The 17,377-nt window shown below is 45.9% G+C and overlaps 1 protein-coding gene across 1 annotated transcript in view; it reads right to left on the bottom strand.

The window, feature by feature from the left end:
* LOC139266108 (A-kinase anchor protein 17A-like) overlaps positions 1–17,377 on the bottom strand; it is a 63,075-nt gene that overhangs the window by 9,113 nt on the left and 36,585 nt on the right. Inside the window, exons 2-3 of the mRNA XM_070883955.1 lie at positions 12,860–13,632; positions 12,280–12,425 (exon numbers count right to left, since the gene is read on the bottom strand). Coding sequence (XP_070740056.1) covers positions 12,280–12,425; positions 12,860–13,618 — 905 coding nt within the window. The 5' untranslated portion in view covers positions 13,619–13,632. The remainder of the gene's footprint in view (positions 1–12,279; positions 12,426–12,859; positions 13,633–17,377) is intronic.

The following is a 17,377-nucleotide window of genomic DNA, read 5'->3' as shown; positions in this document are numbered from 1 at the left end:
CTCTGGGTCACTGAAAGTCATCAGGTTGGTATCGAGGCGCTGGCTGAATAGCGCTTTCTTTGCAGGATCTTTGAGTGCACCGGCGTTGATTCCCCTGCGGCATTGTTTCTGTTGCTGTCGCTGTTTTGGGGCAATGAAGTTTGGGACCTGGAATGTCAGGCCCCCACCACCATCTGGGTGAATACATCTCCCTTCAAATCCTCCCACAAATTACTTTAAATCTATGCCCCCCTGCTAAGGGAAATAGATCCTTCCGATCCACCCTATCTAGGCCCCTCATAATTTTATACATCTCAATAAAGGTCTCCCCTCAGCCTCCGGTGTTCCACATCTTTCCTGTAATGTGGTGACCAGAACTGCACGCAGTACTCTAGCTGTGGCTCAAGAAGTTTTTTTATACAGTTCAAGCATAACCTCCCTGCTCTTGTATTCTATGCCTCGCCTAATAAAGGTATGTATTCCGTATGCCTTCTTAACCACCTTATCTACCTGGCCTACTACCTTCAGGGATCTGTGGACATACACTTCAAGATCCCTTTGTTCCTCTACTCTTCTCAGTATCCTACCACTTGATGTGTATTCCGTTGCCTTGTTAGCACTCCCCAAATACATTACCTCACATTTCTCCGGATTAAATTCCATTTGCCACTGTTTTGCCCACCTAACCAGCTCATTGATATCTTCCTGAAGTCTGCAGCTTTCCTCCTCACTATCAACCACACAGCCAATTTTTGTATCATCTGCAAACTTCTTAATCATACCCAAACTTCTTAATCATACCCCAATATCAAATTCAGGTCATACCACAAAAAGTAAGAGACCGAATACTGAGCCCTGCAGAACCCCACTGGATACAGCCTTCATGTCACAAAAACACCCATCAGCCATTACCCTTTGCTTCCTGCCTCTGAGCCAATTTTGGATCCAACTTACCACTTTGCCCTGGATTCCATGGCTTTTTATTTTGTGATCAATCTGCCATGTGGGACCTTATCAAAAGCCTTGCTAAAATCCATATAAACTACATCAAATGCACTACCCTCATCGATCCTTCAGGTTACCGCTTCAAAAAATTCAATCACGTTAGTCAGACACGACTTTCCCTTAACAAATCCATGCTGACTCTCCTTGATTGATCCGTGTCTTTCTAAATGAAGATTTATCCAATAATTTTCCTACCACCGAGGTTAGGCTGACTGGCCTGTAATTACTCGGTCTATCCCTTTCTCTCTTTTTAAACAAAGGTACAATGTTAGCAGTCCTCCGGCACCATACCTGTGGCCAGAGAGGATTGGAGAATGATGGTCAGAGCCTCTGCTATTTCCTGTTTTGCTTCTCTTAACATCCGGGCCTGGGGATTTATCCACTTTCAAAGCAACTAAATCCCTTAATACTTCCTTTTTCACTATGCTTATTCCATCTAATATTTCACACTCTTCCTCCCTGATTGCAATGTCTGCATCACCCATCTCTTTTCTGAAAACAGACGTAAAGTATTAAGAACCATACCCATATCTTTTGCCTTCACACACAGATTACCTTTGTGGTCTCCAATAGACCCTACTCTTTCTTTAAGAGCAAGTGGATAACTGATGTATTTTTAAAACATCTTTGGGTTTTCCTTCAATTTACTTGCCAAAATGTTTTCATGCTCTCTTTGCTTTGCTAATTTCCTTTTTAATTGCATCTCTGCACTTTTATATTCCTCGAGTTTCTGCAGTCACCATCATCACAGGCAGTCCCTCGAAATTGAGGAAGACTTGCTTCCACTCAAAGTGAGTTCAGGTGATTGTACAGTCCAATACGGGAATTACAGTCTCTGTCACAGGTGGGACAGACAGTGGTTGAAGGGTGGGTGAGTGGGTGGGTAGTCTGGTTTTCCACTGTCTGCGTTTGGTTTCTGTGTGCTCTCGGAGACGAGACTCAAGGTGCCCAGCGCCCTCCCGGATGCTCTTCCTCCACTTAGGGCGGTCTTGGGCCAGGGATTCCCAGGTGCCGGTGGGGATGTTGCACTTTATCAAGGAGGAATTGAGGGTGTCCTTGAAACGTTTTCTCTGCCCACGTGGGGCTCACTTACTGTATAGGAGTTCCGAGTAGAGTGCTTGTTTTGGGAGTCTCGTGTCAGGCATGTGGACGATTTGGCCCGCCCAATGGAGCTGGTCGAGTGTGGTCAGTGCTTCAATGCTGGGGATGTTGGCCTGAGCGAGAACACTGACGCTGGTTCATCTATCCTCCCAATGGATTTGCAGGATCTTGCAGAGGCAGCGCTGGTGGTACTTCTCCAGTGCTTTGAGCTGTCTACTTTATATGGTTCACGTCTCCGAGCCATATAAGATGGTCTCCACCAACCTGATCCCACCTCACAGCATTACCCACCCCGGTCATCAAAATCCACGGCACGACCATAGAAACATAGAAAATAGGTGCAGGAGTAGGCCATTCGAGCCTGCACCATCATTCAAGAAGATCATGGCTGATCATTCCTTCAGTACCCCTTTCCTGCTTTCTCTCCATACCCCTTGATCCCCTTAACCATAAGGGCCATATCGAACTCCCTCTTGAATATATCCAATGAACTGGCATCAACAACTCTCTGCAGCAGGAAATTCCACAGGTTAACAACTCTGAGTGAAGAAGTTTCTCCTCATCTCAGTACTAAGTGGCCTGCCCCTTATCCTAAAGACTGTGTCCGCTGGTTCTGGACTTCCCCAACATCGGGAACATTCTTCCTGCATCTAGCCTGTCTAGTCCAGTCAGAATCTTATATGTTTCTGAGATCCCCTCTCATCCTTCTAAACTCCAGTGAATAAAGGCCCAGTTGATCCAGTCTCTCCTCATATGACAGCCCAGCCATCCCTGGAATCAGTCTGGTGAACCTTCGCTGCACTCCCTCAATAGCCAGAACGTCCTTCCTCAGATTAGGAGACCAAAACTGAACACAATATTCCAGGTGGGGCCTCACCAAGGGCCCTGTACAACTGCAGCAAGACTTTCCTGCTCCTATGCTCAAATCCCCTTACTATGAAGGCCAACATACCATTTGCCTTCTTCACCGCCTGCTGTACCTGCATGCCAATTTTCAAAGACTGATGAACCATGACACCCAGGTCTCGTTGCACCTCCCCTTTTCCTAATCTTCCGCCATTCAGATAATATTCTGCCTTCGTGTTTTTGCCCCCAAAGTGGATAACCTCACATTTATCCACATTATACTGCATCTGCCATGTATTTGCCCACTCGCCTAACCTGTCCAAATCACCCTGCAGCCTCTTAGTGTCCTCCTCACAGATCACACTGCCACCAAGTTTAGTGTCATCTGCAAACTTGGAGATATTACACTCAATTCCATCATCTAAATCATTAATATATATTGTAAAGAGCTGGGGTCCCAGCACTGAGCCCTGCGGCACTCCACCAGTCACTGCCTGCCATTCTGAAAAGGACCCGTTAATCCCGACTCTCTGCTTCCTGTCTGCCAACCAGTTCTCTATCCACGTCAGTCCATTACCCCCAATACCATGTGCTTTGATTTTGCACACCAATCTCTTGTGTGGGACCTTGTCAAAAGCCTTTTGAAAGTCCAAATACACCACATTCACTGGTTCTCCTTGTCCACCCTACTAGTTACATCCTCAAAAAATTCCAGATTTGTCAAGCATGATTTCCCTTTCATATATCTATGCTGACCTGGACTGATCCTATCACTGCTCTCCAAATGTGCTGCTATTTCATTCTTAATGATCGATTCCAACATTTTCCCCACCACCGATGTCAGGCTAACTGGTCTGTAATTATCCGTTTTCTCTCTTCCTCCTTTTTCAAAAAGTGGTATTACATTAGCAACCCTCCAGTCCATAGGAACTGATCCAGAGTCGATAGACTGTTGGAAAATGATCACCAATGCCTCCACTATTTCTAGGGCCACTTCCTTAAGTACTCTGGGATGTAGACCATGGACAACGTTGCCCATTTTCCATACCTTGGGAGCCTACTGTCAACAAGGACAGACATTGACAACAGGATCCAACACCGCCTCCAGTGTGCCAGTGAAACCTTCGGTTGCCTGAGGAAGAGTGTTTGAAGACCAGGACCTCAAATCTGACACCAAGTTTATGGTCTATAGGACAATAGTGATACCCGCCCTCCTATATGGCTCAGAAACATGGACCATATACAGTAGACAGTATACAGTTACTGCAGTTTTGAGCCCTCGGTACCTGTCATAAACCTCCCTTTTTTTTTTCTTTTTACCTACCCTGTATGCCCCTCGACATCCAGGGGCTCTAGATTTGTTAGTCCCACCCTTTTTCTTTAAGTGAACATACTTGCTCTGAACCCTCAGGATCTCCTCCTTGAATGCCTCCCACTGCTCACTGATTTACCTTCAAACATAGAAACATAGAAAATAGATGCAGGAGTAGGCCATTCAGCCCTTCGAGCCTGCACCACCATTTAACAAGAACATGGCTGATCACCCACCCCAGCACCTCTCACCCACGCCCCCTCCACACCCCCTGACCCCCCCAGCCGCAAGGACCACATCCAACTCCCTCCTGAACACATCCAATGAACTGGCATCAACAACTCTCCACGGCAGGGAACCCCACAAGCCAACAACTCCCCGAGTGAAGAAGTCTCTCCCAATCCCAGACCCAAACAGCCCACCCCCCATCCCAAGAGCATGCCCCCACCTCCCCCCGCACCGGACCCACCCCGTCCCGTCAGAATCCTTCCCAAATGCCGAACACCCCCGGATGTCGAACCCCCGGCCACCCCGGAGCCACGCCCCCGCGACGCCAACCACACCACATCCACCAACCGCCATCTGCGCAGTCAACCCGTCCACCCCACTCTGAACACTCCCCGCACCGAGGCACAGAGCCCCCAGGCCCACCCCTCCAACACACTTCACCCCCCCAGACCTCCGCTGCAATGTGGCCCCTCCTGTCCCCCGCACTGGGTTTCTCCGCGCCCCCACCTCCACCACTCTCCCCTCCATCCCCCGCCCCCGTCTCCCCTCAGCCTCCCCGCACAGGCGCCCATCTTGGGGGCGGTAACTTTCTGGGGCAGGGAATTTTAGCCCCCAGCGTGGAAGTCCTGCTCCCGCCGCAGAATTGGCCTTACCACCCCTCAATGGAAGCGGAGTACAATTTCCCACACTCCACTTCCTTTGGGGGCAGTTACCAGGGCATGACTGGATGCTCCTGTGACAGTTTGAACTGGTGCTCTCCACTCTCTCCCCTGCGACAGTTTGAACTGGTGCTCTCCACTCTCCCGTACTGTGACAGTTTGAACTGGTGCTCTCCACTCTCCCATCCTGTGATCTTTGGCTAAATCCCATCTCAGTTGAGCAAAATTGTCTTTTCCCCAATAGATCGTTCTTTGTCCTTTTCCATAAATACCCTAAATCTAACTGAATTACGATAACTAGTACCAAAATGCTCTCCCTCTGATACCCGTTTCACCTGCCCAGCTTCATTCCCTAAAACTAAGTCCAGAACCACCCCTTCCCTCAATAGGCTTGCTGCATACTGGCTAAAAAAAAGTTCTCCTGAATGCATTTTAGGAATTCCGTACCCTTCACACTAATTTTTTCCCAGATAATATTAGGTTAGTTGAAATCTCCTTCTATTACTACCCTATAGTTTTTGCACTTCTCAGAAATTCTCCTACATATTTGCTCTTCTATCTCCCTCTGACTGTTTGGGGGTCTATAGTACACTCCCAGCAGTGTGATAACCCCTTTTTGTTCTTCAATTCACCCCATATGGCCTCATTTGATGATCCTTCTAACATATCATCCCTCTCACAGCTATAATTGTTATTTTAATCAATACTGTAACACCCCCCTCCTTTTTAAATCAACAAGTAGATGTTGATTTATACAACAGTTTCGTAAACTGTTACACACAGAACTCCCCCCCCAAAGTGAACAATGCGCCAACACTCTCACCTTGACAAACAAGCAAAAAAAAATACAATTTCACAGAAACAGTCGACATTTGCCTTCGACAATAAAGCGGTGGAGCAGCGTGGACAACACCGAGGGAAGGCGCAGCACGGGCCAATAGCGAGGCTGTGAGGTGGTGAGGCTCACATTGTGTACTATGAATTCCATGTAGAGAGAGGTCCTGTGGGAAGGAGGACAGTAGGAGTATGTGTGTATGTATTGGCACATGCGGTGGAGCCTGGTTTCCAGTCGTCTTGGATCCCCTTGCCACTGGACCAAGACCTTGCTCCATCAAGCCCGTGTCGCCGCCGCCACCACCACCACTGTTTAATCCAGAACCAACTGCTGGTAGACCTGTTCAGTCCATAAAAATCTCCCCATGAGTTACCTGGACAAAATTAACATGGTGACGGCCAGACACACAAGGCTTGCTCATCATACTCCTATCAGCACCGTACCAGCCATTTTCTAATTCAACAAGTGAATTGCATAACCCCAACCCTAAACAGAAAACTCCAGATTCAAAAATGGCGTCTCCTTCAATTAAAAAAAACCTGATCGTCACCATAACGTTCTCTCAAAGATGCGCGTGTGCTTGGCCGCGCAGTAATCTGCAACGCACAACACAGGTTACTGACAATTACAGGGTTAGATTACACAAACTAGGGTTGGAGTCCCTGGAATTTAGAAGGTTCAGGGGTGATTTGATTGAAGTTTTCAATCTATTAAGGGGAACAGATAGGGTAGAGAGAGAGAAACTATTTCTGCTGGTTGGGGAGTCTAGGACTAGGGGGCATAGTCTAGAAATTAGAGTCAGACCTTTCAGGAGTGAAATTAGGAAACACAAAGGGTGGTAGACGTTTGGAACTCTCTTCCGTAAATGGCAATTGTTATTAGATCAATTGTTAATTTTAAATCTGAGATTGATAGATTTTGTTAACCATATTGGGTATATGGGCCAAAACGCGGGTATATGAAGTTAGGTCATAGATCAACCCCATGATCTCATTGAATGGCGGAACAGGTTTGAGGGGCTAAATGACCTCCTCCTTTCCTATGTTCCTATACAAGTGCTATACCTGAATGCTCAGTGCATCATGGAGAGTTATAGTGGGAGTGTTACTATAATGATGTTCTACAGTATATATGAAAAGAGCCTCTTCCATATATTCAAAAAAACAAATGTCACAAAATCAGCTCATATGTAAAATAATCCTCCACCCCTCTCTCCTTCTTCAAGATGCTCCTTAAAATCTACCTCTTTGACCAAGGTTTTGGTCACCTCTCCCAATATCTCCTTCTTTGACTCGGCGGCCATTTTTGTCTGATTACACCACTGTGAAGCACCTTGGGACATTTTTCTATTTTAAAGGCTCTATACAAATGCAAGTTGTTGTAGCAAGAGTGAGTGCTGTGAGACCCAAGATGTACTACGACCAATGTTCCCCATCATTTTCTTTTGGGGCCGCGTGGCCCATTAAAGGCCCATTGAAACGTCCGCGCGTGCGCAGTTTTTTCAACTTAAAAGCCCGCTCATGGCTGCGTGGGATCCCAAGAGCGTTGTGCAGCCACACAGCTTAAAGGGAACATCGCCTACGACTTAATGAAATATGTACAGCTTTTTAAAAAAAATTTCCAGCCTTGGGGATTATTTTAACGTAGTCAGGAAAAACACAGGATCGGGTGCAACTCTGGGTTTACACACCGCCTGATTTTACATTGAAGTTAACGGAGCATAATATCGAGCAGGGTGTAAAAGTGGCGTTCCACCTGATCCTGGGAATTTTCCCACTCGCCGAGTTAGGGTAAAATGACCTCCTGGGTAGTTCTATAAAATTGCAATTAAAATGCATATTAGGGATTAGACTTCTGTATATGGGAGGTGCTGAAAGAGTTGAGTTTAGTTTGTTATATTTGGACAGTGTTCTAACAATTAAAGAGTGTTATTCTGAATACTTGCGGTATGAGATAAATGTTATGTGTACTGTATTAGTACAGGTTATTACCCGTTTATTGGGAATGATAGAAGTGCCTAAATGCAAGTTCTGGCAGAATTGGGAGAGCTGTCCCACAGGCTAGTCAAGCAACAGCCTGATCTAGTCATTCTCACAGATATCATACCTTTTAGCCAATGTCCCAGACTCCTCCATCACCATCCTTGGTATGTCCTGTCCCAGCGGCACCAGAGGTGGCGACACAGTGGTATACAGTCGGGAGGGAGTGGTTCTGGGAGTCCTCAACATTGACTCTGGACACCATGAAGTCTCATGGCTTCAGATCAAGCATGGGCAAGGAAACCTCTTGCTGATTACCACTACCACCCTCTCCCTCTGCTGATGAATCAGTTCTCCGCCATGTTGAACTCCATGTGGAAGAAGCACTAAGGGTAGCAAGGGCACAGAATGTACTCTGGGTGGGGGACTTCAATGTCCACTACTGACCGGGTTGGCCGAGTCCTGAAGGAAATAGCTGCCAGACTGGGCCTGCGGCAGGTGGAGAGAGAACCAACACGAGGGGACAACCTACTTGACCTCGTCCTCACCAATCTACTTGTCGTAGATGCAACTGTCCATGACAGCATTGGTAGCAATGATCACCGCACAGTCCTTATGGAGACTTCACACTGAGGACCCCATCCATTGTGTTGTGTGGCACTACCACCGTGCTAAATGGGATAGGTTCAGAACAGATCTAGCAGCTCAAAACTGGGCATCTATGAGGTGCTGTGGTCCATTAGCAGCAGCGGAAATGTATATCACCATAATCTATAACCTCATGGCCCAGCATAGCCCTCACTCTACCATTACCATCAAGCCAGGAGACCAACCCTGGTTCAATGAGTAGTATAGAAGAGCATGCCAGGAGCAGCACCAGGCATACCTAAAAATGAGGTGCCAACCTGGGGAAGCTGCAACACAGGATTACAGGCATGCTCAACAGCAGAAGCAGCATACTATAGATAGAACTACGTGATCCCACAATCAATGGATCAGATCAAAGCTCTTCAATCCTGCCACATCCAGTCGTGAATTGTGGTAGACAATTAAACAACTAACTGAAGGAGGCTGCTTCATGAATATCCCCATCCTCAATGATGGAGCCCAGCACAGCAGTGCAAATGACAAGGCTGAAGCATTTGCAGCAATCTTCAGCCAGAAGTGCCAAGTCCATATCGGCCTCCTCCTGAGGTCCCCACCATCACAGAAGTCAGTCTTCAGCCAATTAAATTCACTCCACGTGATATCAAGAAATGGCTGAGCACACTGGATACAGCAAAGACTATAGGCCCCAACATCCCAGATGTTGTGAAGACTTGTGCTCCAGAACTAAATGCACCTCTAGCCAAGCTGTTCCAGTATAGCTACAACACTGGCATCTAACCGACAATGTGGAAAATTGCCCAGGTATGTCCTGTCCACAAAAAGCAGGACAAATCCAATCTGGCCAATTATTACCCCATAATTCTTCGTTCAATCATCAGCAAAGTGATGAAGGTGCCATCAACAGTGCTATCAAGTGGCACTTTTTCACCATTAACCTGCTCACCGATGCTCAGTTTGAGTTATGCCAGGGCCAATCAACTCCAGACTTGACCACCACCATGGTGCAAACATGGACAAAAGAGCTGAATTCCAGAGGTGAGGCGATAATGACTGCCTGACATCAAGGCAGAACTTTACTGAGTGTGGCATCAAGGAGCCCTTGTAAAATTTAAGTTAATGGGAATCAGGGGGAAAACTCTCCACTGGATGGAGTCATACCTAGCACAAAGGAAGGTGCTTCATAGAATCATAGAAACTTACAGCACCGAAGGAGGTCATTTCGGCCCATCCTGTCCGCGCCAGCTTACAAAGAGCTATCCAGCCTAATCCCACTTTCCACCTCTTGGTCCGTAGCTCTGAAGGTTACAGCACTTCAAGTGCATATCCAAGTACTTTTAAAATGTGGTGAGGTTTTCTGCCTCTACCACCATGTCAGGCAGTGAGTTCCAGACCACCACCACCACCCTCTGGGTGAAAAGATTTCCCCTCAAATTCCCTCTAAACCTCCTACCAATTATTTTAAACCTATGGTTGTGGTTGTTGGAGGACAATCACCACAGCCCCAGGATATTGTTTCAGGAGTTCCTCAGGGCAGTGTCCTAGGCCCAACCATCTTCAGTTGTTTCATCAATGACCTTCCCTTTATCATAAAGGTCAAAAGTGGGGGTGTTCGCTGAATTGCAGAGCGTTCAGTTCCATTCACAACTCCTCAGATAATGAAGCAGTCCATGCCTGCATGGAGCAAGATCTGGATGACATTCAGGCTTGTGCTGATAAGTGGCAAGTAACATTTCCACCACACAGGTGTCAGGCAATGACCATCTCCAACAAGCGAGAGTCTAACCCCTGCCCCTGACATTACCATCACTGAATCCCTCAGCATCAACATCCTGGGGGTCACCATTAACCAAAAACTTAACTGAACCAGCCACATAAATACTGTAGCAACAAGAACAGGTCAGAGGCTCGGTATTCTGTGGCGAGTGACCCACCTCCGGACTCCCCAAAGCCTTTCTACCATCTACAAGGCACAATTCAGTGCCTGAATGAGTGCAGCTCCAACAACACTCAAGAAGCTCTACACCATTCATGACAAAGCAGCCCACTTGATTGGCACCCCATCCACAACCTTAAACATTCACTTACTTCACCACTGATGCACCCTGGCTACATTGTGCACCATCTACAAGATGCATTGCAGCAACTCGCCAAGGCTTCTTCAAGAGCACATCGCAAACACACGATCTCCATCACCGAGAAGGACAAGGGCAGCACACCACCACCTGCAAGTTCTCCTCCAAGTTACACACCATCCTGACTTGGAAATATATCACCATTCCATCATCGTGGATGGGTCAAAGTCCTGGAACTCCCTCCCTAACAGCACTGTGGGAGTACTTTACCAGACGGACTGCAGCAGTTCAAGGCGGCGGCTCATCACCACCTTCTCAAGGGCAATTAGGGATGCCAGCGATGCCCACATTCCAGGAACAAATTTTTTTTTAATTATTCGCTCAGCAACTGGGGGTGGACCTCATAATTTTATCTATTTACTTTAAATTCCTGAGCTAAGTCCTACTTGCCCAGATGTCAGCCAGTCAATCCGCTTCACTAATCCCAGCGATATTAAATCAGCAATTATCATTTAAACAAATGTATTCCAAAAATAGGCAGAAAAATAAAAAGGATGCTAAACTGGATAACAATTCCTCAGCGGTTTAAGTTTAATACATGCACTTCATAGAGATATTCAGTCTCGTGGTTATGAGCAGTGCAATGTTTAAAATATAATATTGAATTTGGCCCCATCTCTGTATAGATCCAAGCTGGATCATATCTGGCAGTGGAGCATGTTGCAAGTGGACACTCAGCATATGACGCTGGATCATTTACAGACTAATTTTGGAATTGTCTGATATCTTCCGCAGACATGGAACCAGAAAACCTGATGGCCAACATCAACCGCCAGCAAAATCAGCCACTGGTTTCGACCATGTACTGACCAGCTGTCTGTTCTCTGTGCACAGATCAAAATGAACAGCTTGTCAGAATTTGAAAATTCCACAAATGTTGTCACCTTCAATAGCAAAAACAAACACCACTTCAGCCTCGGCAACCCAGTAATTAGGCAGGTTAAACATCAAAGCACCAAAGCTGGAAGGCATTGGGAGGTCCATGCGACATTAACGACTGCCTGATGCATTTCCTCTGAGCAGCACACCCCACGCCACTGACTCTCTAACCACCCACACCACACTGGAGTGAGAAAATTAAATCATCACTCAGAAAAAACTATTACTGAGGTGATGGCTTTCAATCACTAATACAAAAGCACCAATACAAATACTGCAGATGCTGGAAATCTGAAATAAAAACAGAAAATGCTGGAAATACTCAGCAGATCAGGCAGCATCTGTGGAGGGAGAAACAGAGTTAACGTTTTAGGTCGATGACCTTTCGTCAGAACTGGAAAAAGTTAGAGATGTAACAGGTTTTAAGAAAGTGCAGGGGCAGGGAAAGGGGCGGTGGGGGGGGGGAGGAGGAGGGGAGGAAAGATCAAAGGGGAAGGTCTGTGATCGGGTGGAAGGCAGGAGAGATTAAAAGACAAAAGGATTTGTATCACTGCTTTTGTTGATTGAATGCAAATGTTAATTTTGTACTTATTACTATCGGAGTGCTTTACCTTCCTGGTTACATTTTTTTTTAAAATCTTATTTTGTTTTACTCGCTGGTCTAGAGATAGACTCTAACCCATCCAGACATCTCGTAAAGTAGATTCTGATTTACCGTTCAGCCTCCCTGGACTGCTCCTCTTCCTTATCCTTCCGTTTTTGTGCCTCGCGCCGCTTCTCCAACTCTTGGAGCTTTAACCTTTCGAGGTGTCGCTTTTCGATAGCCGAGTCACTAAGGTGCTTGGTTGTGTCAAAAGTCACCTGGAAGAGAAGGTACGAGACTGGTCCCTGTAAGAGTTACTGCACCTTAAAACAAGCACTCATTAGGGATCTTAGTGTTACCTTCTGATGAGCAGTACCAAGAAATCAGCCAATTAGCACTGAGTCAAATTGATCATGTCCCTCGATATCCAATATACAGAAAGATGCAACCAGAGCTAATTAATGAAATTGAAGATAACTTGGAACACTCTATAGGGATATCAAAGTCTAAAATATTGTTCCTTTCCTCGGGCTAAATACGTAGCGTTTTTCCCCCACGATATAATCAGCCGCCACTGTGCTGAACCAAGCACTGGAACATGGCAGTTTTAAAAAGTAGTTCACACTGATACTGGCAATCTAGTCAAGGTGAATGCTGAGGGACAATGTATCCACATCCCCATATATCAGGTGCAAAGATTTTAACACCATACCTTTATGTTACATGCCAGTGCCTTTCCATCATCTCCTTTGTACATCAACTTCATTCCTCGTAAAGACTCCATCGCCTTCACAAAGCCCGCACATTCCTGGTACTGGATGTATGCTTCAAAGGTGGGGAGCCCGCCAATGCTGAATGTATTGAACTTCTTTCCTGTCATTTCCTCCCTATAGGGATCCAACATGGGAATGTCAACATTTCGAATCTCTCCAAATTGTCCAAAAACCTTATGAAGGATCTTTTCCATTGGCTTCTCCCTATTGAGCTGATTTGAAGAGAGCCACTTGCAAGGCAGCCCTTCCATATGAACAGTGTCCGGCCTTTCGCCGGGCAAAGCCTTATTCAGGCACTCAGCAGTCTTAAAAAAGGATTCCCAGTCACAAGGGCTTGGAAAGTTGACTTGAGTTGCAGCTGCCAGAACCCTCGCCATCTCATTGATACCGTTCAACTTCATCATCTTGTTGTTAAACTTTTCCCACATGGTTTGAACTAGATTCTTATTTTCAACTTCTGCTTCGAAGCGAATAAAGTCCATGGTACTTCGCGAGACTTTGAGTGACGTAATCTGATCTGGGTGCGCCATTCTCTTCAGGCTCTCCATCACTTCCCAGTTTGAAATGAGCTTTGAGGATGACTTGGACTCGGGAAGCATCACGCTGATCGTCAGCCTTGCAATTGGCTTTAAGTACAAACACTGTGGAGCATAGAGCTCGACTGCGTCAGAAGTATCGAACAGTCTTGTGGCTGCCATGGCAACATTAAGCTCTGGAGAAAAAGGGTAAAGAAAAAGGTTAGAAATAAAACTAGATTTGTAAAATTTCCTGCACAACTTAGAATTACTATCATTGCCTAGAACAGTATTAGCAAACAATTTGCATTTATATAGCACCTTTAATGTAGTAAAATGTCCCAAGGTGTTTTGCAGGAGCATTATCAAACAAAATTTGACACCGGGCCACATAAGGAGAAATTAGAGCAGCTTGGTCAAAGAGGTAGGTTTTAAGGAATGTCTTAAAAGGAGAGACGGAGAGGTTTAGGGGAAGGAATTCCAGAGCTTAGGGCCTAGGCAGCTGAAAACACGGCCACCGATGGCTGAGCGATTATAATCAGGATGCTCAAAAGGGCAGAATTAGAGGAGTGCAGATATCTCAGAGGGTTGTGGGGCTGGCAGAGATTACAGAGATAGGGAGGGGCAATGCCATAGTGGGATTTGAAAATAAGGATGAGAATTTTAAGAATCAAACTAGTGGCATGGTCTGTGGACTATTATTTATTTTTACTGACAGCTACATACACTGTATGCATTTAGTTGGGCGGAGGAATGAGATAGACACTGACCTTTCACCTCTCTGCAGCTTGTCTTTGAATCTAGCCCACTCTGAATTCAAAACTAGTCTCCACTGTCCGCTGCTTGTAATGAGAAATTAGTTTTCACAGCACCTTCCAAACCCGCGACCTCCACAAACGTCTTTCGGATGAGACGTTAAACCGAGGCCCCTACTGCTCTCTCAAATGGACGCAAGAGATCCCATGGCACTATTTCGAAGAAGAGCAGGGGAGTTATCCCCGGTATCCTGGCCAATATTTATCCCTCAATCAACATCTCTAAAACAGATTATCTGGTCATCATCACATTGTTGTTTGTGGGAGCTTGCTGTGTGCAAATTGGCTGCTGCAGTATATTACAACAGTTAATATACTCCAAAAGTACTTCATTGGCTGTAAAACGCTTTGAGACGTCCGGTGCTTGTGGAAGGCGCTATATAAATCCAAGTCTTACTTTTTACCTAGAAGGACAAGAGCAGCAAGCACATGGGAACACCACCACCTGCAAGTTCCCCTCCAAGTCGCACACCAGCGTGACTAGGAAATATATCGGCCGATTCTTCATCGTTGCTGGGTCAGAATCCTGGAACTCCCTCCCTAACAGTACTGTAGGAGTACTGTCATCACACGGACTGCAACAGTTCAAGGCGGCGGCTCACCACCAACTTCTCAAAGGACAACTAAGGATGGGCAATAATGCCAGCCTTGCCAGCGACTCCCACATCCAGTTCTTAACAGGTAGGTGCTCACAGCACAACACTTCCACCAACTGTCAAGTTCGTACTCTGGAAAAAGGGGTGGCTCATGTGGGGGAAAAGTAAAATGATCATCACTTTAGTGCAGTAGAGGGCACCCTTCTAGGGTTAAGCACATTGTGGGGGTAGAATCGAGGAGTGTTGTCTATAATTATATCTGAACCTGGGAGCACTTGACTAGGGGGCATAGTCTCAGTATAAGGGACCACCCATTTAAAACTGGGATGAGGAGGAATTTCTTCTCGGAGGGTTGAAAATCTGTGGAACTCTTTGCCCCAGAGAACTGTGGAGGTTGGGTCATTGAATATATTTAAGGCGGAGATACAGATTTTTGAGCAGTAAGGGAGTAAAGGGTTATGGGGAGCAGGCAGGGAAGTGGAGCTAAGTCCATGATCAGATCAGCCATGATCTTATTAAATAGCGGAGCAGGTTTGAGGCGCCAAATGGCCTACTCCTGCTCCTATTTCTTATGTTCTTATGTTCTTATGACACCAGGTGACAGAAGTAACAGAAGCATTCCACTCACTAGCATTGACATCATTCACATTGTTGAGCACAATTTTTTCCCACAGAAAATAAAAAGGCAGTAAAGAAAATAGGCCACAAAATGATCGACTTCAGTGTTAAGAACATAAGAATTTGGAGCAGAAGTAGCCATATGGCCCCTTGTGTCTGCTCCGCCATTCAATAAGATCATGACTGATCTTTGACCTCAACTCCGATTTCCTGCCCAATCTCCATATCCCTCAAATCCTCTGGAGTCCAAAACCCTCTCCCTGCTATCTATCTCAGCCTTGAATATGCTTAATGACTTAGCATGCACAGCTTTTGGGGGAAAGATTCACAACACTCAGTGAAGAAATTTCTCCTCATCTTGGTCTTAAAAGACCAACCCCTTATCCTGAGACTATTCCCCCTAGTTCTAGACTCTTCAGCCAGGGGAAACAACCTCTCCACATCTACCCTGTCAATCCTCCTCAGAATCTTATATATTTCAAAAAGAGATCACCTTTCATTCTTCGAAACTCCAAAGAGTATAGGCCCAATCTACTCAATCTCTCCTCACTGGACAACCTTCTCATCCAAGGGATCAACCTAGTTTCACCAAGGCCCTGTACAATTGTAGCAAGACTTCATCTTACTCTTGTACTCCAACCTTCTTGCAACAAAAGAGAGGTTGAAAGAGATAAATAAAGAAGTGTTTATTCTCAAACGCAGTTCCACTCTGCCCAGTGTCTGGATGGTGTATGAAGATAAAATCCCTTTTTTTAAACATGCGCACATTCTGGAACACTGTTTTGCCTTCTTTCCAGCACAGGCACGATGGACCAAATGGCCTCCTTCTGTGCTATATCATTCTATGATTCTAAAATGAACATTGTCACTGAATTTCCTCATCCAAGGTGGGCAGCGCTGTGCAAAGCATCAGATTGCAAGAGATGTCCATCAACCCAATTCTGCAGGGACAATGTCTGACCAGGAAACACTTTCATTTCCAAACCTGACTGCACTTAAGTCAGCACTGGAGCAGAAATAAGTCAAATGTTAATGTGTTGAAAAATACAATGTCATGATCTGGATTGCTACATATTACAGCTGCACCCGGTCCAGGAAACTGGGCAGAGGATTCAACCCGTGAGCAATTGTTGAATTTACATAGTGGCTCAGTGGGTGGCACACTCGCCTCTGAGTCAGAAGGTTGTGGGTTCAAGTCCCACTCCAGAGACTGGAGCACAAAAATCCAGGCTGACACTCCAGTGCAGTACTAAGGGAGTGCTGTACTGTCAGAGGTACCATCTTTCAGATGAGATGTTAAACTGAGGCTCTGTCCGCTCTCAGGTGGGCGTAAAAGATCTCATGGAACTATTTTGAAGAAGAACAGGGGAGTTATCCCCCGTGTCGTAGCCAATATTTATCCCTCAATCAACATAACAAAAACAGATTATCTGATCATTATCACATTGCTGTTTGTGGGAGCTTGCTTGCTGTGCGCCAATTGGCTGCCGCGTTTCGCACATTACAACAGTGACTACACTTCAAACAGTACTTCGTGGGCTGTAAAGCGTTTTAGGACATCCGGTGGTCGTGATAGATGCTATCGAAATGCAAGTCTTTCTTTTGTAATACTGGAATTCTGAAATAACAGAAAACGCTGGAAATACACAGCACCTTCAGAAAGAAAAACAGTTCAAATTTCAGGTTTGAGCCAGTCATCGGAACTCACTTGAAGTTTACGAACGCTAAAATAGTTTTTCGGTTCCCCAGACTATGCACTGTTTTTTAGTCTATGCAGCTGATACCTTCTGTAACCAGCTATCTGAGTAAGTCAGTGTTCCTTCCCTCACTATGGGAAGGTGTTTGGCCTTCAGCTGACATCTCCCTCAGTGACCCCAGCTGATGCCCCAAGACGCGAGTGTCAGAGCAATCAC

Source organism: Pristiophorus japonicus, chromosome 6 (genome assembly GCF_044704955.1).
Source record: "Pristiophorus japonicus isolate sPriJap1 chromosome 6, sPriJap1.hap1, whole genome shotgun sequence".
In the NCBI taxonomy this organism is placed as follows: domain Eukaryota; kingdom Metazoa; phylum Chordata; class Chondrichthyes; family Pristiophoridae; genus Pristiophorus; species Pristiophorus japonicus.
Note: the sequence above shows the minus strand (reverse complement) of the source record. Positions and strands in the feature narration are given on the sequence as shown.